The sequence below is a fragment of the Theropithecus gelada genome, chromosome 19 (assembly GCF_003255815.1).
Source record: "Theropithecus gelada isolate Dixy chromosome 19, Tgel_1.0, whole genome shotgun sequence".
Taxonomy (NCBI): domain Eukaryota; kingdom Metazoa; phylum Chordata; class Mammalia; order Primates; family Cercopithecidae; genus Theropithecus; species Theropithecus gelada.
The window spans coordinates 9,499,615-9,525,151 of NC_037687.1; the positions used below are offsets into that span (position 1 = coordinate 9,499,615).

The 25,537-nt window shown below is 44.9% G+C and overlaps 1 protein-coding gene across 7 annotated transcripts in view; it reads right to left on the bottom strand.

Moving 5' to 3' along the window:
• Positions 1-2,470: 2,470 nt before the first annotated feature.
• Positions 2,471-25,537, bottom strand: part of ZNF846 (zinc finger protein 846) — a 32,371-nt gene continuing 9,304 nt past the window's right edge. The window contains exons 2-7 of one of the 7 annotated variants that reach the window (XM_025367537.1): positions 13,514-13,603; positions 12,749-12,875; positions 11,207-11,290; positions 8,835-8,917; positions 6,685-7,390; positions 2,471-2,521 (exon numbers count right to left, since the gene is read on the bottom strand). In XM_025367537.1, the coding sequence (XP_025223322.1) occupies positions 2,520-2,521; positions 6,685-7,390; positions 8,835-8,917; positions 11,207-11,290; positions 12,749-12,875; positions 13,514-13,528 (1,017 nt within the window). In that variant the 5' untranslated portion in view covers positions 13,529-13,603 and the 3' untranslated portion in view covers positions 2,471-2,519. Of the gene's footprint in view, positions 2,522-5,860; positions 7,391-8,834; positions 8,918-11,206; positions 11,294-12,748; positions 12,876-13,513; positions 13,604-16,435; positions 17,226-25,537 lie in introns of those variants that run through there. The other 6 variants (XM_025367538.1, XM_025367539.1, XM_025367541.1 and 3 more) reach the window with 6 other exon arrangements.

Consider the following 25,537-nt stretch of genomic DNA (forward strand, 5'->3'; position numbering starts at 1 on the left):
CAGGCTGGAGTACAGTGGCCGGATCTCAGCTCACTGCAAGCTCCGCCTCCCGGGTTCACGCCATTCTCCTGCCTCAGCCTCCGGAGTAGCTGGGACTACAGGCGCCCGCCACCTCGCCCGGCTAGTTTTTTGTATTTTTTAGTGGAGACGGGGTTTCACCGTGTTAGCCAGGATGGTCTCGATCTCCTGACCTCGTGATCCGCCCGTCTCGGCCTCCCAAAGTGCTGGGATTACAGGCTTGAGCCACCGCGCCCGGCCCTCATACATTATTTAATTTACATCCTTTCCAGCACCCTTCTTTTTAAACTGAATTCTGTGAAATATTCCTTGACTTAATCTTTGAGATCTTTCTTCTTTTTGAATTTGAGTAGCTACTGCTATGAATTTCCCTCTTTTCACTGCTTTCACTGTATCTGTCCATTCAGGCTGCTATAACAAAATACCAGAGACTGGTGGTTAATAAACAACATAAATTTATTTCTCCCAGTTCTGGAGATTAGGTCAAAGATCAAGGTACAGTCAGATTCAGTGTCAGGTGAGGACGCTTTTCCTGGTTCACAGACAGCCATCTTCTTGAAGTAACCAAATACAAAAGTGGCATGAAATATCTTTGGGGTGTCTTCCATGAGGGGGTAATTCCGTTCTGCAGACCCTCATGACTTCATCAAGTCCCAAAGTTCCCAGCTCCTAATACAATCACTTTGGGAGTTAAGATGTCAACATATGCAAGTTGAGGAGACAAAATGTATTTACTTATTTTGAGATGGAGTCCCACTCTGTCCCCTAGGCTGGAGTTCAGTGGCACAATCTTGGCTCACTGCAAGCTCCGCCTCCCAGGTTGACACCATTCTCCTGCCTCAGCCTCCAGAGTAGCTGGGACTACAGGTGTCCGCCACCATGCCCAGCTAATTTTTTGTATTTTTTTTTTTTAGTAGAGACAGGGTTTCACCATGTTAACCAGGATGGTCTTGATCTCCTGACCTTGTGATCCACCCACCTCAGCCTCCCAAAGTGCTGGGATTACAGGCGTTAGCCACTGTGCCTGGCCAAGGAGACAAAATTTAGACCACAGCAACATCTCATAAATTTTGGTATGCCATGTCTTTGTTTTCATTTTTCTCAAGATGTTTTCTAATTTCCCTTGTGAATTCTTCCTTCACCCATTGGTAGATCAGGAGTGTGTTGCGGCCGGGCGCGGTGGCTCAAGCCTGTAATCCTAGCACTTTGGGAGGCCGAGGCGGGCGGATCACGAGGTCAGGAGATCGAGACCATCCTGGCTAACACGGTGAAACCCTGTCTCTACTAAAAATACAAAAAAAAATTAGCCGGGCGTGGTGGCGGGCGCCTGTAGTCCCAGCTACTCGGGAGGCTGAGGCAGGAGAATGGCGTAAACCCGGGAGGCGGAGCTTGCAGTGAGCTGAGATCCGGCCACTGTACTCCAGCCTGAGCGACAGAGCGAGACTCCGTCTCAAAAAAAAAAAAAAAAAAGGAGTGTGTTGCTTACAGTAAAAAGTATTTGTGAATTTTCCAGTTTTCCTTGTTTTTCATTTCTTGTTTCATTCTATGTGACTTGAAATGGTACTTTGTATTTCAGTCTTTTACATTGCATTAAGATTTGTTTTGTGGCCTAACATATGGTTTCTCCTGGAAACTATTCCACATATGCTTGAGAAAAATGTGTTCTCTTCTGTTGTTGGGTGGGTTGTGCCTGTTAGAGCCAACTGGTATATGGTACTTGTCCTGTTTCCTTCTTGATATTATGGGTGGCTGTCCTACCTATTAAATTGAAAGTGGTATACTGAGGTCTCCAATTGTTATGCAGAATTGTTTATTTTTCCCTTAATTTTGCCAATATTTACTTCATGTATTTTAGATCCTGATATTTGATACATACAATTTATCTTCTTTTTTTTTTTTTTTTTTTTTTGAGACGGAGTCTCGCTCTGTAGCCCAGGCTGGAGTGCAGTGGCCGGATCTCAGCTCACTGCAAGCTCCGCCTCCCGGGTTCACGCCATTCTCCGGCCTCAGCCTCCCGAGTAGCTGGGACTACAGGCGCCCGCCATCTCGCCCGGCTATTTTTTGTATTTCTTAGTAGAGACGGGGTTTCACCGTGTTCGCCAGGATGGTCTCGATCTCCTGACCTCGTGATCCGCCCATCTCGGCCTCCCAAAGTGCTGGGATTACAGGCTTGAGCCACCGCGCCCGGCCACAATTTATCTTCTTGATGAGTTTTACCTTCTATCAATATATACTGTCATTGACTGTCTCTTCTATCAGTTTTTGACTTCAAGTTTACCTTGTTTGATATTAGTACACCCAGCCAAATTCTCTTTAGGTTACTATTTACATGGGATTATCTTTTTCCATTATTTAACTTTTTTTGTCTTTAGATCTAAAGTGAAGGACGGCCGGATGTGGCGGCTCACGCCTGTAATCCCAGCACTTTGGGGGGCCGAGGTGGGCGGATCACCTGAGGTCAGGAGTTTGAGACCAGCCTGGTCAACATGGTAAAACCCTGTCTCTACTAATACTACAAAAATTAGCTGGGCATGGTGGTGGGTGCCTGTAATCTCAACTACTCAGGAGGCTGAGGCAGGGAGAATTGCTGGAACCCAGGAGGTGGAGGTTGCAGTGAGCCAGGATCTTGCCATTGCACTCCAGCCTGGGCGACAGAGCGAGACTTCATCTTAAAAAAAAAAAAAGGCTGGGCGTGGTGGCTCATGCCTGTAATCCCAGCACTTTGGGAGGCCGAGGCGGGCGAATCAGGAGGTCAGGAGATCAAGACCATCCTGGCTAACATGGTGAAACCCCGTCTCTACTAAAAAACACACAAAAAAGCCGGGCGTGGTGGTGGGCGCCTGTGGTCCCAGCTACTCGGGAGACTGAGGCAGGAGAATGGCGTGAACCCGGGAGGTGGAGCTTGCAGTGAGCCGAGATCGCACCACTGCACTCCAGCCTGGGCGACAGAGCGAGACTTCATCTAACATACAGTTGGATTGTGTATTTTAATCCATTTTGCCAAAGGATGCCATTAGATTGGAGACGTTATCCCATTTATCTTTCATATAATTAACAATAAAAGGCCGGGCGTGGTGGCTCAAGCCTGTAATCCCAGCACTTTGGGAGGCCGAGACGGGCGGATCACGAGGTCAGGAGATCGAGACCACCCTGGCTAACACAGTGAAACCCCGTCTCTACTAAAAAAAATACAAAAAACTAGCCGGGCGAGGTGATGGGCGCCTGTAGTCCCAGCTACACAGGAGGCTGAGGCAGGAGAATGGCGTAAACCCGGGAGGCGGAGCTTCCAGTGAGCTGAGATCCGGCCACTGTACTCCAGCCCCGGGCGACAGAGCGAGACTCCGTCTCAAAAAAAAAAAAAAAAAAAAAAAAAACACCACACAATAAAAAAGACTTATTTTGCCACTTTGTTACTCTTTTTCTGTATGTTTTACAGCTTTTTGGTCCCTGATTTCCTACATTACTGCCTTTCTTGTTACTTTGTTTTTTGTAGTGACATCTTTTTTTCTTCTCATTTTGTATATATTCCATTGGCATTTTCTCTGTAGTTACCATGGCGATTTTTTTTTTTTCTTTTTTTGAGATGGAGTATCACTCTGTTGCCCAGCCTGGAGTCCAGTGGTGTGATCTTGGCTCACTGCAACCTCCACCTCCCGAGTTCAAGCGATCCTCCTGCCTCAGCATCTCGAGTAGCTGGGACTACAGGCACGCACCACCACATCCAGCTGATTTTTGTATTTTTGGTGGAAATGGGGTTTCACCATGTTGGCCAGGCTGGTCTCGATCTCTTGACCTTGTGATCCGCCCACCTTAGCCTCCCAAAGTGCTGGAATTAGAGGCATGGCCTGGTCACCATGGGGATTAAATATAACATCCTAACATCCACTGCACAGTCCATTGTTCCAGTCCTCACTTCTCCCACATGCTCTTCTTACTACGATATAGAAAAAATTCTACTTAGGGGGAATTTTAAAAACAATTAAACTTTTCAACCACAGAAAATTTTTTTTTTTTTTTTTTTTTTTTTTTTTTTTTTTTTTTTCTTGAGACTGAGTCTGGCTCTGTCGCCCAGGCTGGAGTGCAGTGGCCGGATCTCAGCTCACTGCAAGCTCCGCCTCCCGGGTTTACGCCATTCTCCTGCCTCAGCCTCCGGAGTAGCTGGGACCACAGGCGCCCGCCACCTCGCCCGGCTAGTTTTTTGTGTTTTTTAGTAGAGACGGGGTTTCACCGTGTTAGCCAGGATGGAACCACAGAAAATTTACTGTCCATGACAAGTCACCATGGACAGTAAGACATATAGAAAGGCAATCTCATTTTCGTGTCATTTATTTCAATTTCTCCTCTAGTATGATCTTGTGTACAGTAACAGTAGTACCGGAAAGCTTCCCATAACTCCTCAGATCATAGTTTATTCTTCCAGTGAGTATTTTCAGAGGCACTTAAGGGATATGTACTGCTAAAAATATTATTTTATTTTATTTTTTTTTGAGATGGAGTTTTGCTCTGTCACCCAGGCTGCAGTGCAGTGGAGGTATGTCGGCTAACTGCAGCTTCCGTCTCCTGGGTTCACTCAATTCTCCTGCCTCAGCCTCCCAAGCAGCTGGGATTACAAGCACCTGCCACCATGCTTGGCTAATTTTTGTATTTTTAGTAGAGACAAGGTTTAACCATGTTGGCAGGCTGGTCTCAAACTCCTGACCTCAAGTGATCTGCCCACCTCGACCTCCTAAAGTGCTGGGATTACAGACACAAGCCACCCACACCCAGCATATTCCCATATTTTCACATTTATATAGCTTCTTTGCAGAGTGGGTTTTCACATGTATAGTAAGACTTGTAAAATGGATGCAACATTTCCCTTATTCTGTATTATCAATATTTCTCTCCAGTATGAATTATCATTTATATTAAAGGATGAAATAATACATATGTGTATGTATGTCTGTGCATGTGTGTGTGTGTGTGTGTGTATATATATACACATATATATGAAGGCATTCCCATATTTCTAGCATTCATAATGTTTCTGGCCTCTTTGAGATTACCATATATTGACGCATGAGGCAGAAGTAAAGATTTCCCACATCTTACCTTCATAGGGTTTCTCTCTAATGCAAGTTGACTGACTTAGTAACACTGGAAGAATTCTTAACATGCCTTAAATTGATGAGGTTTCTTACACATGAAACTGTCAGAAATTTCTGAAGGCTGTCCCAGATTTCTTATATATATAGGCTATCTGCCCATTGTGAGTTCTTTAATGTTGAGTTATTAAGAGATATAAGTGAAGATCTTACAGCCTTTACATCTGTAGGGTTTTATACCACTGTGAATTCTCATGTGGATACTAAATCCTAAGTAAATGTTTTATCACATTCCTTACATACAGAGGGTTTTTCTCCAGTGTCGATTATGAAGTGCTATGAAGGCTTGTGAAGTATTTTAAGGCTATCTCTCATTCTTACCTTCAATTGGCTTTTATGGTAATTTTTGGTATGAAAAATAAACAATACGCTGGGTGTGATGGCTCATGCCTATAATCGCAGCACTTTGGGAGGCCAAGGCAGGCAGATCATGAGGTCAGGAGATCGAGACCATTCTGGCTAACATGGTGAAACCCCGTCTCTACTAAAAATACAAAAAATTAACCGGGCATGGTGGCACACACCTGTAGTCCCAGCTACTCGGGAGGCTGAGGCAGGAGAATTCCTTGAACCCAGCAGGCAGAGGTTGCAGTGGGCCAAGGTCGCACCACTGCACTCTAGCCTGGGTGACAGAGAGAGACTCTGTCTCAAAAAAAAAGAAAAAAGAAAAAAAAGAAAAAGAAACAATAGTGGAAGAAACAGGCTTTACCATGTCTCAGAACCAGATTTTTCTCCCAAAGGTGAGTTCTTACAATTTATAAGGTGTGAAGAACTACTACTCTCGCCTATTCCTTATATCACTGGGACTTGTGTCCATGTTAAATTCATTCCTATTACATAAGAAATGGAAATTCAGTGAAGGTTCTTCATATTCTTTACCTTCATATGTTTTGTTTCCAGATGAATTTAGATGTAAATACTAAGATCTGAGGAACACTTCAGGTTTTTTCACATGCCTTAGTTCTTAGATGTTTAGCAAGTGCTGAAGACTGAGTGAAGTTTTTCCCACATTTCTTACAATCATATGGTTTTGCTCCAGTGTGAGTTCGCATATGAACGTTAAGGCATGTGGAATACCTAAAGGCTTTCCCACATTCTTTACATGCATAAGGCTTTTCTCCTGTGTGCGTTCGCATGTGCATATTAAGATTTGTGGAACGAGCAAATGCTTTACCGCATTCCTTACATTCATAGCCCTTTTCTCCAGTGTGAGTTCTTAAATGGGTACTAAGGCCTGAGGATTGAACGAAAGCTTTCCCACATTCTTTGCATTCATATGGCTTCTCTCCAGTGTGAATCCTTACATGTTGACTAAGCATTGAGGAATTATTAAAGGCTTTCCCACATTCTTTACATTCATAGGGCTTTTCTCCAGTGTGTGTTCTCATATGTAAAACAAGTCCTGAGGAACGAGTAAAAGCTTTCCCACATTCCTTACATAAATATGGCTTCTCTCCAGTGTGAATCCTTACATGTTTTGTAAGGTATGAGGAATGAATAAAAACTTTTCCACACTCTTTACATTCATATGGCTTTTCTCCAGTGTGAATTCGTATGTGTAAAATAAGTCCTGTGGATCTAGTGAAGGCTTTTCCACATTCCATACATACATAGGGCTTCTTTCCACTGTGAATTCTTGTATGATCAGTAAGGTATGAAGAATGGGTGAAGGCTTTCCCACACTCTTTACATTTATATGGTTTTTCTCCAGTGTGAGTTCTGATGTGTAATTTAAGTCCTGTGGATTGAATGAAAGCTTTACCACATTCTTTACAGACATAGAGCTTCTCTCCACTGTGAATTCTTCCATGTCCTATAAGGTGTGAGGAATTACTGAAGGCTTTCCCACATTCCTTACATATATAATGTTTGTCTCCATTGTGAGATCTTCCATGTACCTTAAGGGATGACTGATAAAGAAAAGTTCTCCAACAATCTGTGCATTCACACAACTTCTCTTGTGTGTGAGTTTTATTCTGCCTAGTAAGATTTGAAAACTTGTTGAAGGCTTTTTCATGTTTAACATACTTAGGCGTTTTCCCCTTAGCATGACTTTTCTTGTAAAAACTATAAGGAAAGTTCTTTCTTAAGGTTTTTCCACTCTGATTATCCTCAGAAGTTTTCTCGCCAATGTGAGTTCTCATGTGAGTCATAAGAAATGGGTGTTCACTGAAGACTTTTCCACAATGGTTAGAGTCATAGAGTTTCTCTGCAGTATTGCTTCTCTCCTGTTCAGATATAAAAGATGAACAAAGAATTTCTCACATTCAGTATGGTAACAGAATTTCTCCTCAGTCACAACATTTATGCATTGGAAATATATTTAAACATTTTAACATATCCATTATATGTACAGAGTTCCAGCCTCATTTTTGAGTTAAGTTGAATAACAGGACAATGAGGCCACCAGCCTGCCTATATTCTCTGTGTTCACAGAGCTTCTTAGACAATCTGTCTGATATATATATTTTTTATTTTTTATTACTTTTTCTTTTTTTTGAAAAAGATTCTCACTCTGTTGCCCAGACTGAAGTGCAGTGGCATGATCTCGACTCACAGCAACCTCTGCCTCCCGGTTCAAGGGATTCTCATGTCTCAAACTCCCAAGTAGCTGGGATTACAGGCATGTGCCACTATGCCCAGCTAATGTTTGTATTTTTAGTAAAAACAGATTTTTGCCATGTTGGCCAGGCTGGTCTCCAAATCCTGGCCTCAAGCGATCTGCCTGCTTTGGCCTCCCAAAGTGCTGGGATTACAGGCATGAGCCACAATACATCTGAGAAATATTTAGACTAAATTATGGGCTGGGCACAGTGGCTCATGCCTGTAATCCCAGCACTTTGGAGGCCAAAGCAAGTGGATTGCTTTGAGCTCAGGAATTTGAGACCAGCCTGGACAAAATGGTAAAACCCCATCTCTACAAAATAAATAAATACATAAATAAAATAAATAAAATCAGCCATCAGCCAGGCATGGTGGCTCACGCCTGTAGTCTCAGCTATTCAGGAGGCTGAGGCTGGAGGATCATTTGAGCCCAGAAAACAGAGGTTGCAGTGAGCCAAGACTGCACCACTGCACACCAGCCTGAGCAACAGAGTAAGACCTTGTCTCAAAAATAATAATAAAGTAGAGCTGGGCGTGGTGGCTCATGCCTGTAATCCCAGCACTTTGGGAGGCCGAGGCGGGCGGATCACAAGGTCAGGAGATCGAGACCACGGTGAAACCCCGTCTCTACTAAAAATACAAAAAATTAGCCAGGCGCGGTGGCGGGCGCCTGTAGTCCCAGCTACTCAGGAGGCTGAGGCAGGAGAATGGCGTCAACCTGGGAGGCGGAGCTTGCAGTGAGCCGAGATCGCGCCACTGCACTCCAGCCTGGGCGACAGAGCGAGACTCCCTCTCAAAAAAAAAACAAACAAACAATAATAATAAAGTAAAATAAATTATGCACCAAAAACTGAATAGCTGAGTTGTATGTTTGTGGATATTTATTTGTGAGATCTCTGAGAAGAAACATGTTTATAATAAGTTTAGAGTACTTCCCATATTCATGATATTCAGAGAATCTCTTCAGACTCTGTTTTCTTTGGGTAAATGCCATTTTCCTCATATAATTTTAATGACTATTGTGCTTCTTGTCCTAGTGTGGAAGATTTCATCCCTTGGAAATCTTACCAATTGTATTCCATTTGGTGATCTTTCTGCAGAAATATCTTGCAGCAGTGGGGAGCCTTTGGTTTTGAGTTGCAAATCCAATTCTGAAATAAAGTGAAAGATGCAGCTTGGGAGAAAAATTGTGGAATAAAGTCGTTTAAAAGCCTATGGGGCTGGGCGTGGTGGCTCATGCCTGTAATCCTAGCACCTTGGGAGGCCTAGACAGGCAGATTACCTGAGGTTAGGAGTTCAAGACCAGCCTGGCCAACATGGTGAAACACTGTCTCTACTAAAAATACAAAAAATTAGCCAGGTGCAGTGGCGTGTGCCTGTAATCCCAACTACTTGGGAGGCTGAGGCAGGAGAATCACTTGAACCCAGGAGGCAGAGGTTGCAGTGAGCTGAGATCCGCCACTGCACTTCAGCCCAAGCTACAGAGCAAGACTTTGTCTCAAAAAAAAAAAAAAAGAAAAAAAAAAGCCTAAAGAACAGAAATAGCATAATCAAATGTGGCAGAGTGAAGAACTCCAGAGCTCTTTCCTACCACAATATAACTAATGAGTTCAGAAAAGCTATCAGAATCAACTGTGCTGGGCTGGGTGCAGTGGCTCATGCCTATAATCCCAGCACTTTGGGAGGTCAAGACAGGCGGATCACTTGAGGCCAGGAATTCAAGACCAGCCTGGCCAACATGGTGAAGAGCTGTCTCTACTAAAAATACAAAAATTGGACAGGTGTGGTGATGTGCACCTGTAATCCCAGCTACTCAGGTGACTGAGTCACGAGAATCACTTGAACCCAGGAGGCAGAGGTTGCAGTGAGCCAAGATCACGTCACTGAACTCCAGCCGGGGTGACAGAGTGAGACTCTGTGTCAAAAAAAAAAAAAAAAAAAAATATATATATATATATATATATATGTATATGTATATACACACACACATACACACACACACACATATCCATATATATACACACACATATACACATATACATATATACACATACATATACACACACACACACATATATATAGCTAAGTGAAAGAAGCTAGACAGAAAAGGTTACATTGTATGATTCCATTTATATAAGATATACAAAAAGGGTAAATCCATAGACAAAGCAAATCAGTCTTTGCAGGGTGACTGGGGAGTGACTGCTTGATGGGTACATGATTTCCCTTTGGTGTGATGGTAATGTTTTAAAACTAGGCCAAGCACACTGGCTCATGCCTGTAATCCCAACACTTTGGGAGGCAGAGGCAGGCGGATCACTTGAGGTCAGGAGTTTGAGACCAGCCTGGCCAACATGGTAAAACTCCATCTCTACCAAAAAACACAAAAATTAGCCAGGTGTGGTGGCACACGCCTGTAGTCCCAACTACTCAGAAGGCTGAGGCGAGAGAACCACTCGAACCCAGGAAGCTGATGGAGGCTGCAGTGAGCCGAGATGGTGCCACTAGACTCTATCCTGGGCAACAGAGAGAGATTCTGTCTCAAAACAAAAAAAAAAAAAAAAAAGAAAAGAAAAGAAAGAAAGAAATGCTTTGAAAGTAAAAAGAGCTGATAGCTGCACAACACTAAAACGGTAAAATTGTGTACATTTTACCTAAAAAAAGTATATGGCGCATTTGTAAATCTTTCCAAACACGCATAAAACATGATTAAAAAAAAGAGTGAAGCAAATGGAAAGATGGACTATAAAGAGTTTGGCTATGTCAGAAGTTTTGCAATGATAAAGATATGGTGTCAAAACTGTATTACTACACCTGTAATCCCAGCACTTTGCGAGGCTGAGGCGGGTAGATCACAAGGTCAGGAGTTCGAGAACAGCCTGGCCAACATAGTGAAATCCCATCTCTACCAAAAATACAAAAAATTAGTTGGGCGTGGTGGCAGGCGCCTGTAATCCTAGCTACTTGGGAGGCTGAGGCAGGAGAACTGCTTGAACCCAGGAGGTGGAGGTTGCAGCGAGCCAAGATCGGGTCACTGCACACCAGCCGGGGCAACAGTGCAAGACTCCATGTCAAAAACAAAAAAACTGTATTACTTATTATCCAAGTAATAATATGCAGAAAACTGAGGCTGACAGTAAGCAAAAAGATGGGAGAAACAAGAAGCAATATGAGAAGGTGTTGGCAAAGGACCTACATGCATAAGATGGAATTTTCAAATAAGGCACACTAACCTTTCTGAGAACAGAAAAAAGGTTGAGAAGATCAATGGAAATGTAAAGATGAGGGGAGTTGAAGTTATCTAAGGAAATCAAATGGCCTTAGCCTTCTCAGGAAGAAAAGCATACCCTGAGAAGTTTGCAAAGTAACATTTCCAATGTACTGCATTTCTCGCAGGCCGGCACTGATCTTCATGATACCATATCTGCTAATGAACTCACCCTGCAGGACTCCTGTCACTCCTGTCCTCAGCTCTTCCATTTGTTCCAATCCAGACATGAGACTGGTTTTGCATAATTCAGACCCTGCTGGAGGGAAAAATGCACAAAAGAAGAGCCCCATACAAGACATAACACCATGTCCTCGAATGGGGAACGAATACTTTTGCCTTCAGGGATTCTGAAGATGGTCAAGTGTAACTTTACAAACAGCAAACTAATCATACAACATTTCCAATACGTGCACTAAAACGATTTTAAAAATAGCAAAAATGTTGGCCAGGCATAATGGCTCATGCCTGTTACCCCAACACTTTGGGAAGTCAAGGCAGGCAGATCACTTGAGGCTTGGAGTTCAAGACCAGCCTGGCCAACATGGTGAAACCTCACCTCTACTAAAAATGCAAAAATTAGCAGGGCATGGTGGCATGGGTCTGTGGTCCCAGCTACTCGGGAAGTTGAGGCAAGTGAATTGCTCGAGCCTGGAAAACCAAGTCCAACTTCACATACACATTTAAAGTCTTAAAGTTTTTAATCCATACATGAAATAAACTCATTTACTTAAATCTTTATTTTCATGGGGAATCCTCTATGCCAGGGGTGTCCAATCTTTTGGCTTGCCTGGGCCACACTGGAAGAATGGTCTTGGCCACGTATAAAATACACTAACACTAACAATAGCTGATGAGCTACAACAAATGAAAAAACAGGTCTGTGCATAAATATCATAATGCTTTAAGAAAGTTTACAGGCCGGGCGCGGTGGCTCAAGCCTGTAATCCCAGCACTTTGGGAGGCCGAGGCGGGTGGATCACGAGGTCAGGAGATCAAGACCATCCTGGCTAACATGGTGAAACCCCGTCTCTACTAAAAATACAAAAAACTAGCCGGGCGTGGTGGCGGGCGCCTGTAGTCCCAGCTACTCGGAGGCTGAGGCAGGAGAATGGCGTGAACCTGGGAGGCGGAGCTTGTAGTGAGCCGAGATCGCGCCACTGCACTCCAGCCTGGGTGACACAGCGCGAGACTCCGTCTCAAAAAAAAAAAAAAAAGAAAAAAAAAAAAGAAAGTTTACAAGCTTGTTCTATAAAGTAATGCCCAGGCCATGCACGTGGCTCACGCCTGTAATCCTAGCACTTTGGGAGGGTGAGGCAGGTGGATCACCTGAGGTCAGAGTTTGAGACCAGCCTGGCCAACATGGTGCAACCCTGTCTCCACTAAAACTACAAAAATTAGCTGGCCATGGTAGTGGATGCCTGTAATCCCAGCTACCTGGGAGGCTGAGGCAGGAGAATCACTTGAACCCAGGAGGGGGAGGTTGCAGTGAGCAGAGACTGTGCCACTGCACTCCAGCCTGAGCGCTAGAGCCAGACTGTGTCTCAAAAACAAAAAACAAAAAACAAAAAACAAAAAAAACCAGGAATGCCCACTGGCTAATGTCTATGCCTGTCTTGCTTACTTGCTTATTACAGTACCCCTATTTGACAGCAAACATTCAAGAAACATTGATTTCCTAAAAGGGTCAGTGAAGAAATGATGCCAGTTTTACCTAGTATAATGAGATTCTTGTAGTTCTCCAACATCACATCTCTGTAGAGATCTCTCTGGGTTTGATCCAACAAAGTCCACTCCTCCTGGGTAAAGTCCACAGCCACATCCTCAAAGGTCACTAAGTGCTAAACCATTAAATACATGCTGGCTTCAGCTAAGTACCATCTTCTTTGATGTTCTGAGAAAAATGCATGAAGGACTAAGGAAGACTAGAAGCCTGCAGTACTCCCAGGCCTCAGGCCTCTTCTCCTCTATATAGATATTGTCTTGCAACTGCATCCAGTCACATGGACTCATCAGCATCACTGAAACATGACTAAACTGATCTTACTACAGCTTTACAATGGCTTCTTCTGGCCTCAGTCCTCCTCTATTTATAGCTGCAGTCTGCACTGAATATGTTGCAGCACTATGTAAAATCTAATAAAAATTGAAGTATCTCCACAGTGATGCAGAAATTCCTTCAGATTAGACACCTCCATCCCCTTCTTACAATCTGTCATAACACTCAGCAAAACAATGAGCCAACAAGCATGATTGAGGATCAGAAAGAATTAGTAAATATTGAGATAAAACAATCATTTCCATTGCAATCTCTGTATAACCTGAGATGGCATGGTTTCTAGAGAAATTCATTTGGGGAGTTATTTCCTGAGTAAGGACCATCATTTCTGTAAGATGCTTGAATACACGATAAGGAGGTAAGGCTACCTGATGATAGCTACAAGCATAACATTTTGAAGTTAGGTCTTTCCTAACTTGCCTGAGAAGAATCCATCAGTAATCTAGCCACCAGCCTTGCCTCCTCGATGTTCCTCTGATGAAGACAGAAAGTGTCCTGGAAAAAAATGACCTTTGGGAAAAGAATAATAGCATGTCAGTTGGATATATCAAACAAAAAATATTTTAGGCTGGGCACGGTGGCTCATGCCTGTAATCCCAGCACTTTGGGAGGCCAAAGCAGGCGAATTCCTCGAGGTCAGAAGTTTTAGATCAGCCTGGCCAACACGGTGAAACCCCGTCTCCACTAAAAATGCAAAAAAAATAGCAGGGTATGGTGGCACATGCCTGTAATCCTAGCTACTGGGGAGGCTGAGGTCGGGGGATCACTTGAACCTGGGAGGTGGAGACTGCAGTGAGCCGACACCATGCCACTGCACTCCAGCCTGGGTGACAGAGTGCGACTCCGTCTTAAAAAAAACAACAAAAAAAATAGAGCATTTCCATACCCTGCATCTCAGACATAGTCTTTTCTATGACATGCCTCCCAATTGTAATACTATTCTGACACTTAATACTCTAGTTGGGCCAGGCGGTGGCTCATGCCTATAATCCCAACACTTTGGGAGGTCGAAGTAGGATGGCTTGAGGCCAGGAGTTACAGACCAGCCTGGGCAATATAGTGAGACCAAGTCTCTTTATTAAAAAAAAATATATATATATATATATATATACACACACACACACATACACACACACACACATACACACACGTATATACGAAAACAAAGAATACAAGAAAAAATACTCAGGCCGGGCGCGGTGGCTCAAGCCTGTAATCCCAGCACTTTGGGAGGCCGAGATGGGCGGATCACGAGGTCAGGAGATCGAGACCATCCTGGCGAACACGGTGAAACCCCGTCTCTACTAAAAATACAAAAAAGTTAGCCGGGCGAGGTGGCGGGCGCCTGTAGTCCCAGCTACTCCGGAGGCTGAGGCAGGAGAATGGCCTAAACCCGGGAGGCGGAGCTTGCAGTGAGCTGAGATCCGGCCACTGCACCCCAGCCTGGGCAACAGAGCGAGACTCTGTCTCAAAAAAAAAAAAAAAAAAAAAAAAAAAAAAAAAAAGAAAAAATACTCTAGTTGACTTTGCCTAGCAACTATCAGACAATAAGGATTCTTTTGTGTCCGGCTTTTTTCAGTCAGCATTATGCTTGTGAGGTACACCCAAGTTGTTGTTTTCATCCACCTGTGATTTGGTTCATGTCTTTGCTGAAGAATATGCCACAGAGGCCGGGCACGGTGGCTCACGCCTGTAATCCCAGCACTTTTTTGGGAGGCCGAGGTGGGCAGATCACTTGAGGTCAGGAGTTCACGATCAGCCTGGTCAACATGGTGAAACCCCATCTCTACTAAAAATACAAAGAAAAATTAGCTGGGCCTGGTGGCTCGTGCCTGTAATCCCAGCTACTCGGGAGGCTAAGGCAAGAGAATCACTTGAACCAGGAAGGAGCCAAGATTGTGCCACTGCACCCCAGCCTGGGTGACAGAGCAAGACTCTGTCAAAAAAAAAAAAAAAAAAAAAATCCACAGAAATAAATATGCCACAATTCATCCATTCTGTGGATCCACATTTGAGTTGTTTCTAATTTAGGCTATTTCAAATAATATGATGAATAACTTTTACATTTAGCCTGGCACACGTATGCATGTTGCATCACCAAGTCCATATTTAGTTGATATTGTTTAAAAATATGGCTGGGCACGGTGGCTCAGGCCTGTAATCCCAGCACTTTGGGAGGCCAAGGCAGGTGGATCACAAGGTCAAGAGATCGAGACCATCCTGGCCAAAATAGTGAAACCCCTTCTCTACTAAAACTACAAAAATTAGCTGGGCGTGGTGGTGCACGCCTGTAGTCCCCGCTAGTTGGGAGGCCAAGGCAGGAAAATCGCTTGAACCCTGGGTATGGAGGTTGCAGTGAGCCGAGATCATGCCACTGCACTCCAGCCTGACAACAGAGCAAGACTCCGTCTCAAAAAAAAAAAAAAAAAGTGTTCTCATCAGCAATGCATGCACATCTTAAAGAAGACTTGAAGCCTGTAATCCCAGCACTTTGGGAGGCCGAGACGGGCGGATCACGAGGTCAGGAGATCGAGACCATCCTGGCTAACACGGTGAAACCCCGTCTCTACTAAAAAATACAAAAAACTAGCCGGGCGAGGGGGCGGGCGCCTGTAGTCCCAGCTACTCGGGAGGCTGAGGCAGGAGAATGGCGTAAACCCGTGAGGCGGAGCTTGCAGTGAGCTGAGATCCGGCCACTGCACTCCAGCCCGGGCGACAGAGCGAGACTCCGTCTCAAAAAAAAAAAAAAAAAAAAGACTTGATATTGTCACTGACTTTAGTTATGCTTTATTTTATATTTTTTGTAGACATGGGGTCTCACTATGTTGCCCCCAGCTGGTCTCAAACTCATAGCTTCAGGGGCTCCTCCTGCTTCTGCTACCCAAAGTGCTGGGATTACAGGGGTGAGCCACTGTTGCCTGGGCAACAAAAGCGAAACTCCGTCTCGAAAAAAAAAAATATATATATACATATATACACACACACACACACACGAGGGGAAAAACACCGAAACAAAACATGTCTCTCTCACAGTTAATACAACTGTAACTTCTGATACTGGCATAATGCAGGCTGCATCCTACTTCCTGGAAGCCCCTCCGTTTTGAAGCTCTTTGGGAGGTACAGACCTAGGAAGTGCGGCTGCTTTTGATCTCAAAACCAGCGGGGTATTGCTATTTTGCTTTACAACTGTGGCAATATTTGCTTTTATTTCTATAAGCCTACAACTCCTGCACACTTGAGAGAGCATTTAACTGCTGAGCAATTTCTCAAATTTCAATAAGCGATGCCCGCCCCCCGCCCCCGCCAACAGCCAGAGCATCTCCTCCGTCCAGGGCTCACCGGAACGCACGGCAATCGCCCGGTCGGTGACAAGAGGACGCTGGGGCCCTTTTCCAGAACAGCGGCGATGCTTTTCCCTCTGGAGAAAGGGCAAAAAGGTTGACTGGCTGATTTTAAACAGAGGGGGCGCGGTGGTTGGAGAAAAAAACACGCCTCCACCGTGGACCCTGGGCCAGGCCCAGACTGGTGCGGGCGCAGCGGGAAGACGCGCTCCGAGGAGCAGGCGGGGAGAACCCCCGCCTCCTGGTTCTGGTTGGGAGGAGGCGCCGCTTCCCCAGAGCAGCCGCGTTAGGCCGGCGCGTCTCAGACATAGCCGAAGCCCGGGGCGGCGCCCTCCGACCCTCACTCCGCCTCCCGCTAGGCCCTCCTGCCCGGCCCTGCCTAGGTTGAGCATGAGCGCCGGCTGAAGTGAAAACCCAGCTAGGAAGCGCCTGGAGAGCGCGCATTACGTATGGCGGCGCACCGTCTCGCACTTCCGCTTCCGGTTGCGCACCGCGTTAAGCGTAAGGGGGCCGAACCCCAACGGCTTTGGAATGAGGATGATCTGAAGCGCAGAGAAGAGCTGGGGCAGCCTCTTCGACACGCGGACAGAAAAGTCCCGTTTTCTCGCATCCGGGGTGGACCAGGATCCAGATCAATCTGTCGATATTGGGAACGACGCTGGCCAGGAAACGCAGAGCCAAAGGCCGGGTCGGAGGCGGGGACCGGCGCAGGGAGCGGGGCTTGCGTGGAGGCGTCACCCAAGGCTTGGACTGCAGGCAGCGGGATGCTCATCGAGTGCTTTTCTTTTTTTTTTCTTTTTTAGTTTTTTGAGAGCGGGGTGCTCATCGAGTACTTTTCTTTTTTTCTTTTTCTTTTTCTTTTTAGTTTTTTGAGATAAGGCACCGGTCTGCCGCCTTGTCTGGAGTACAGTGGCTTGGTCATAGATCACTGAAGCCCGGAACTCCTGCGCTGAAGCGATCCTTCTGCCTCGGCCTCCGGAGTAGCTTGGACCACATTCGCGCCCATCACGCCCAGCTAATTTATCTTTTTCTAGACACTCGGGTCTCACCATGTTCCCCAGGCTGATCTCGAACTCCTGAGCCTAAAGGATCCTCCCCCACTCGGCCTCCCGAGTAGCTTGGACCACAGGTGTGTGCCACCACACCAGGCTAATTTATTTTTATTTTTATTTTTTTTGTAGAGACAGGGTCTCTCTGTGTTACTCAGGCTGGTCTGGAACTCCTGGGCTCGAGTGATCCTTCCACCTTGGCCTCCCAAAGTGCTGGGATTATAGGCCTGAGCCACCACCCTAGGGAAATTCTTTTCTGCAGGATTTTCTCCGTGTTTCTTCAACCCTCGGCAGGGATATAAACGTATTTACAAAGATAAGCCCGCTGTAGTCCTAGGTACTGCGGAAGAATCGCTTGAGCCCAGGAGTTCGAGACCGGCCACACCCTTTTTAAAAGATTAACCTGATGGGGTTGGGGGCGGTGGCTCACGCCTGTAATCCCAACACTTCGGGAGGGCGAGGCGGGCGGAACACCTTAGGTCAGGAGTTTGAGACCAGCCTGGCCAACATGCTGAAACGCCATCTCTACTAAAAATATTTTTAAAATAGCCGGGCGTGATGGTGGGCCCCTGTAATCCCAGCTACTCGGGAGGCTGAGGCAGGAGAATTGCTTGAACCTAGGAGACGGAGGTTGCAGTGACCCAATACGGTTCTACTGTACTCCAGTAGAGAGTGGAGTATAGAGCGAGACTCCGTCTCAAAAATAAATAAATGAATAAATAAAAAAGATTAACCTGTTAATCCATAAAATGATCTATGCCTCTGATACATTCAGTTCCTTCCTTAGGCCTTTAGTTTTGTTGCGATACAATTATCACAGCATACAACTAACCTGTTTAAAATATATTCATTTTTTTGGTATATTCATATATTTGTGCATCAATTATCACAATCAATTTTAGAACATTTTCATGACCACAAAAATAAACCCTAGCCATGATCACCCGATCCACTCATCCAGTCCCACTACCACCCCCAGAGTCCAAAGCAACAACTAATCTTTCTGTCTGTATAGATTGCTCCTGTAGATATTGCCTGTAGAATTAGAGTATAAAACGTGGGGTTTGGCTTGTTTCGTTTATATTTTCAAGGTTCATCCAAGTAGCATGTATCAGTACTTAATTATTTTTACTAAATAAGATTCCATTGTATGGCTGTATTGTAACAACAGTTGTTGGATATTGGGTTTTCTCTCTCTTTTTTTTTTTGGCTTTTATGGATAATACAGGACATCTTTTAAGCAGTGGTCAAAGGAAACTTCATATTCCTAAACACTTTTGTCAATAAAAATGAGACTAGCTGGGTGCAGTGGCTCACACCTGTAATCCCAGCACTTTGGGAGGCCGAGGCAAGTGGATCACCTGAGGCCAAGAGTTTAAGACCAGCCTGGCCAACATGGTGAAATCTGATCTCTACTAAAAAATAACAAAAATCAGCTGGGTGTGGTGGCGTGCACCTGTAATCCCAGCTTCTCGGGAGGCTGAGGCAGGAGAAACACTTGAACCTAGGAGGTGGAGGTTGTAGTGAGCCGAGATGGCACCACGGCACTTCAGCCTGGGCAACGGAGCGAGACTGTCTCAAAAAAAAAAAAAAAAAAAAAGGAGGCCGGGCGCGGTGGCTCAAGCCTGTAATCCCAGCACTTTGGGAGGCCGAGACGGGTGGATCACGAGGTCAGGAGATCGACACCATCCTGGCTAACACGGTGAAACCCCGTCTCTACTAAAAATACAATAAAATAAGCCGGGCGAGGTGGCGGGCGCCTGTAGTCCCAGCTGCTCGGGAGGCTGAGGCAGGAGAATTGCGCGAACCCGGGAGGCGGAGCTTGCAGTGAGCGGAGATCTGGCCACTGCACTCCAGCCTGGGCGACAGAGCGAGACTCCGTCTCAAAAAAAACAAACAAACAAACAAACAAACAAACAAACAAAAAAAACAAAAAAGGAGAATAAAAAATAAATTCCCAGCTCAAAAAATAAAACCTGGAAAACAAATATCAATGTAAATAAAAATGGAAAAAGGTTTATTTTTTATTTCAATAGCCTTTGGGAAACAGGTGGTTTTGGGTTACATGGATAAGATCTTTAGTGGTGATTTCTGAGATTTTGGTGCACCCATCATCCGAGCAGTGTACACTGTACCCAATGTGTAGTTTTGTTTTTTTTTTTTTTTTTTTTTTGAGACGGAGTCTGGCTCTGTCGCCCAGGCTGGAGTGCAGTGGCCGGATCTCAGCTCACTGCAAGCTCCGCCTCCCGGGTTTACGCCATTCTCCTGCCTCAGCCTCCGGAGTAGCTGGGACCACAGGCGCCCGCCACCTCGCCCGGCTAGTTTTTTGTATTTTTTAGTAGAGACGGGGTTTCACCGTGTTAGCCAGGATGGTCTCGATCTCCTGACCTTGTGATCCGCCCGTCTCAGCCTCCCAAAGTGCTGGGATTACAGGCTTGAGCCACCGCGCCCGGCTTGTGTAGTTTTTTTATCCACTTTTATCCCTCACCCTCCTCCCACCCTTCCACCGAGTCCCCAGAGTCCATTCTTTCTTTCTTTCCTTTTTTTTTTTTTTGTTTTTTTGTTTTTTTGTTTTTTTGTTTCTTTTGAGACGGAGTCTCACTCTGTTGCCCAGGCTGGAGTGTAGTGGCATGATCTCGGCAACCTCCGCCTCCCAGGTTCAAGCCGTTCTCTTGCCTCAGCCTCCTGAGTAACTGAGATTACAGACATGCACCACCATGCTCGGCTAATTTTTGTATTTTTAGTAGAGATGGGGTTTTACCATGTTGGCCAGGCCAGTCTTGAACTACTGGCCTCAAGCGATCCGCCCATCTCAGCCTCCCAAAGTGCTGGGATTATGGGCATGATCCACTGCACTCACCCAAAGTTCATTATATCATTCTTATGCCTTTGCATCCTCATAGCTTAGTTCCCACTTGTGAGAACATATATATGGTTTTCCATTCCTGAGTTACTTCACTTAGAATAATGGTCTCCATCCAGGTTGCTCAGAATGCTATGACTTTCTTGCTTTTTATGGCTGAGTAGTATTATGTGGTGTATATACACTACATTTTCGTTATCCCCTTATTAGTTGATGGGCATTGAGGCTTGTTCCATATTTTTGCAATTAGAAATTGTGTGCTATAAATGTGTGTGCAAGTGTCTTTTTTTTTTTTTTGAGATGGAGCCTCACTCTGTTGCCAGGCTGGAGTGCAGTGCTCTATCTTGACTCACTGCAACATCCGCCTCCCGGGTTCAAATGATTCTCCTGCCTCAGCCTCCCGAAGAGCTGGGACTACAGGTGCACACCACCGCGCCCAGCTAGTTTTTGTATTTTTAGTAGAGACGAGATTTCACCATGTTTGGCCAGGATGGTCTCGATCTCTTGACCTCATGATCCACCCGCCTCAGCCTCCCAAAGTGCTGGGAATACAGGTGTGAGCCACCATGCCCGGACTGTTTCAGACATTTTTAAGACTGTGTCACATTCATTTAAAATACTATTTTTTCCCCATTGAATTATTTTGACACCCTTGTCAACCGTCATTGAACTGTAAATGTGGGCTTAGAGGTTTTAAATGGAGAATTATACCAAACCTTCCAAGTTCAGATATTCCCAGTGCTCCATAATTTAAGAACAACGAAAATGAAGAAACACTTCCTAATTCCTTTTATGAAGAAAGTAAATCATTGATATAAACTGTGGCAGAGGCTGGGCGTGGTGGCTCACGCCTGGAATCCCAGCACTTTGGGAGCCCAAGGCTAGTGGGTCACCTGAGGGCAGGAGTTCAATACCAGCCTGGCCAACATGATGAAACCCTGTCTCTACTAAAAATACAAAAATCAGCCGGGTGTGGTGGCACGTACCTGTAATCATACCTACTCAGGAGGCTGAGGCAGGAGACTCGCTTGAACACAGGAGGCGGAGGTGGCAGTGAGCTGAGATCATACCATTGCACTCCAATGGTGACAGAGCGAGACTCCATCTCAAAAAAAAAAAAAAAAAATGTAGAGTACAAAAAATTAAAAATTGCAAACCAGTATCAATTCTGAATATGGATTCAAACATGCTATATTAGCTTTTAGCAAATAAAAGACAAGACCACATTAAGAAAATATCCCCAAGTGAAATTTAGCCTAAAGCAGCAACATTAGTGCAGTTATTAGAAAATCCATTAAATAGTCCAGGTGCAGTGGCTCATGCCTGTAATATCAGTACTTTGGGAGGCTGAGGTGGGGGTTGCATTGCCCAAGCTCATGAGTTCCAGACCAGCCTGGGCAACATGTTGAAACCCCATCTTTACAAAAAAGACAAATTAGTCATGTGTGATGGTGTGTGCCTGTAGTCTCAGCTACTCAGGAGGATGAAGTGGGAGGATCACTTGAACCCAGGAGTCAGAGGCTGCAATGAACTGAGACCGACCACGCCCCTGCACTCTAGCCTGGGTGATAGAGCCAGACCTTATCTCAAGAAAAGAAAAAAAAAATCCGTTGAATAATGCACCATATAAATACATCTATGAGAACAAGTCATGTGACTTTCTCCATGGATGCTGATGAAGTCTTTGGAAAAAAATTCAACACTTATTTATTATTATGGTTATTATTGTCAGAGATAGGGTCTTCCTATGTTGTGCAGGCTGGATCAAACTCCTGGGCTCAAGGGATCCTCCTCCCTCAGCCTCCTTAGTAGCTGGGGCTATAGGTATGCAACACCACACCCAGTACAATGTCCATTATTGACATCAGCACTCCAGAAAAATAGAAATTAGTGAATACTTTCTTACGATGATTACCTATACCTATAGCCAAGTGTGTATGTGTGTGTGTGTGTCTGTGTGTGTGTGTGTACTGGAAGCATTAGCTAATGCAGTTCAGTAAGAAAAAGTAATGTGAAACCTAGAATTGCAGCTAGGCAAGGTGGTTCACACCTGTAATCGCAGCACTTTGGGAAGCTGAGGCGGGAGGATCACCTGAGGTCAGGAACTCGAGACCAGCCTGGCCAACAAGGTAAAAACCCATCCCTATTAAAAATACAAAAATTGGCTGGGTGTGGTGGCTCATGCCTGTAATCCCAGCACTTTGGGAGGCCAAGGCGGGCAGATCACAAGGTCAGGAGATCGAGACCATCCTGGCTAACACGGTGAAACCCCATCTCTACTAAAAATACAAAAAGTTAGCCAGGTGCGGTGGCGAGTGCCTGTAGTCCCAGCTACTCCGGAGGCTGAGACAGGAGAATGGTGTGAACCCGGGAGGCGGAGTTTGCAGTGAGCCAAGATCACGTCACTGCACTCCAGCCTGGGCCATAGAGACTCTGTCTCAAAAAAAAAAAAAAAAAAAAAATTAGTCGGACATGGTGGCACGCTCCTGTAATCCCAGCTACTCAGGAGGCTAAGGCAGGAGAATCACTTGAACCCGGTAGGTGGAGGTTGCAGTGAGCTGAGATTGCACCACTGCACTTCAGCCTGGGCGACAGAGCAAAACTCTGTCTCGAAAAAAAAAAAAGAAGAAGAAGAAAAAGAAAAGAAACACAGAATTGCAAAAGAAGGAAACTATCTGTTTTTGCAGATGATGTGATATTATATATGGAAAGCCCTAGAGAATAAAATAATAAGTTAACAGAATGTGAAATTGCTATCTAAAAACCAATGGCATTCATCTACCAGTCAAAAGCCAGTAAGGTGATGTAATAAGATAAAACTTATGTAGAATAGAAACATAAAGATACTTAAACTTATCAAAAAATGTGTAACACCTACATGAAGAAGCTTTAAAACAAACACTCTTGAAAGACACAAAATAGACTTGAACAAATAGAAAATTCCTTGTTCTTCTATAAGATGACTTAACATCATATAGATAGCAATTCTTAACAGGTTAACTCAAAAATATAACAATCCCAATAAAAAGCTACCAAACTTATTAATGGAGTTATGTAAATTATTTTTAAAGTTCATATGGAAGCACAAACATCTGATAATACCCCAGAAAACTCTGAAAAACAAAAGTGGCAATGCCCTACAGATATTAAGACATACTATAAAGCCTCCATAATTAAAACTGTGGATAGGAACAGGAAACAGACAAATGGGATAAAATGGAATATCTAGAAATAGATCCAGGAACATATGGGAATTCAGTTCAGAAAGGTGGTATTTCAGATCAATTGGGGCAAAAATGCAGTTTGCAATGAAAGGTGCTAAGACTAACTGGTTAGCCATCTGGAAAAAGACAAAATTACATGGATAACTCCCACCATTCACAAAATAAACTCCAAATGGATCAGGGAACTAAATGTGAAAAACAAAAATACATGCATATGTAGGGTATGTGAATGATTTTTGGGCGATTAACGAAAAAGATGTGACCACAAGGTGGCAGTGGCACACTTGGACAGTGCCTTGAGGGGTTTGTGTGTGGGGTCCCTGGTAGCATGAGAATATCCAGAGGCTACAGAGTTGGAGGTCACTACTCAGAACGGGAGGAGAGCAAGAGAACTCCAGGGAGAGAATGGGAGTTGAGAGGGAGCTTATGTGCTAGATGAAGTTGCTTAGCAGCCTAGTGGGAAGTTTCTAAATCAGAAAGCTCTGAAGAGCAGCAAAGGATTGGGGTCCTTTTTATAGCTGGAGGGTTTATCTTCTCCGTGGCCATCAAATGGTTGGCACAATGTCACCGGGGTATGCAGAGGAGACAGGCCCTAAAGGACTAAAAATCTGCTTGTTTGAGCTATGTTTAAAACAATTGATTCAGGATCATTAAAAAAAAAAAAAAGAAGAAGAAGAAAGGAAGGAAGGGAAGGAAGGGAAGGAAGGAAGGGAGGGAGGGAGGGAGGGAGGAAGGAAGGAAGCAAGGAAGGAAGGAAGGAAACACACACACACACACAATTGGATGGCCAAGCATGGAGGCTTGCACCTGTAATCCCAGCTACTTGGGAAGTCAAGGCAGGAGGATTGCTTGAACCCAGGAGTTTGAGGCTGCAATAAGCTGTGATCCTGCCACTGCACTCCAGCCTGGGCAACAAATCAAGACCGTATCTCTAAACAAACGAACAAACAAACAAACAAAAACTAAAACAATTAGATGTGGAAAAACTTGAGTTTGGGGCTGGGTGCGGTGACCTGGCCTATAATCCCAGCACTTTGGGAGGCCGAGGTGAGCAGATCACGAGGTCAGGAGATCGAGACCATCCTGGCTTACATGGTGAAACCCTGTCTCTACTAAAAATACAAAAACTAGCTGGGCGTGGTGGCACGTGCCTGTAATCCCAGCTACTTGGGAGGCTGAGGCAGGAGAATCCCTTGAATCAGGGAGTCGGAGGCTGCGGTGAGCCCAGATTGCGCCACTGCATTCCAGCATGGCAACAGAGCAAGACTCTGTCTAAAAAAAAAAATTAAGGCCGGGCGCGGTGGCTCAAGCTTGTAATCCCAGCACTTTGGGAGGCCGAGACGGGCGGATCACGAGGTCGGGAGATCGAGACCATCCTGGCTAACACGGTGAAACCCCGTCTCTACTAAAAAATACAAAAAACTAGCCGGGCGAGGTGGCGGGCTCCTGTAGTCCCAGCTACTCCCCAGGCTGAGGCAGGAGAATGGCGTAAACCCGGGAGGCGGAGCTTGCAGTGAGCTGAGATCCGGCCACAGCACTCCAGCCTGGGCGACAGAGCCAGACTCCGTCTCAAAAAAAAAAAAAAAATTAAATAATTGGATGCGGAAAAACTTGAGTTTGGGGCCCGGTGCAGTGACTCATACCTGTAATTTCAGCACTTTGGGAGGCCAAGGTGGGTGGATCACCTGAGGTCAGGAGTTCGAGACCAGCCTGGCTAACATGGTAAAACCCCATCTCTACTAAAAAATTTTTAAAAAAAAATTTTTTAAAGCCAGACTAAAACTTGAGTTTAACACTGGCAACTATTGTGAGTAATGGTGCTATGAACATTGGTGTACAAATATTAAAGAAGATCTGATAGCAAACTATCACAAGAACAGAAAACCAAACACCGCATGTTCTCACTCATAGGTGGGAACTGAACAATGAGATCACTTGGACTCGGGAAGGGGAACATCACACAC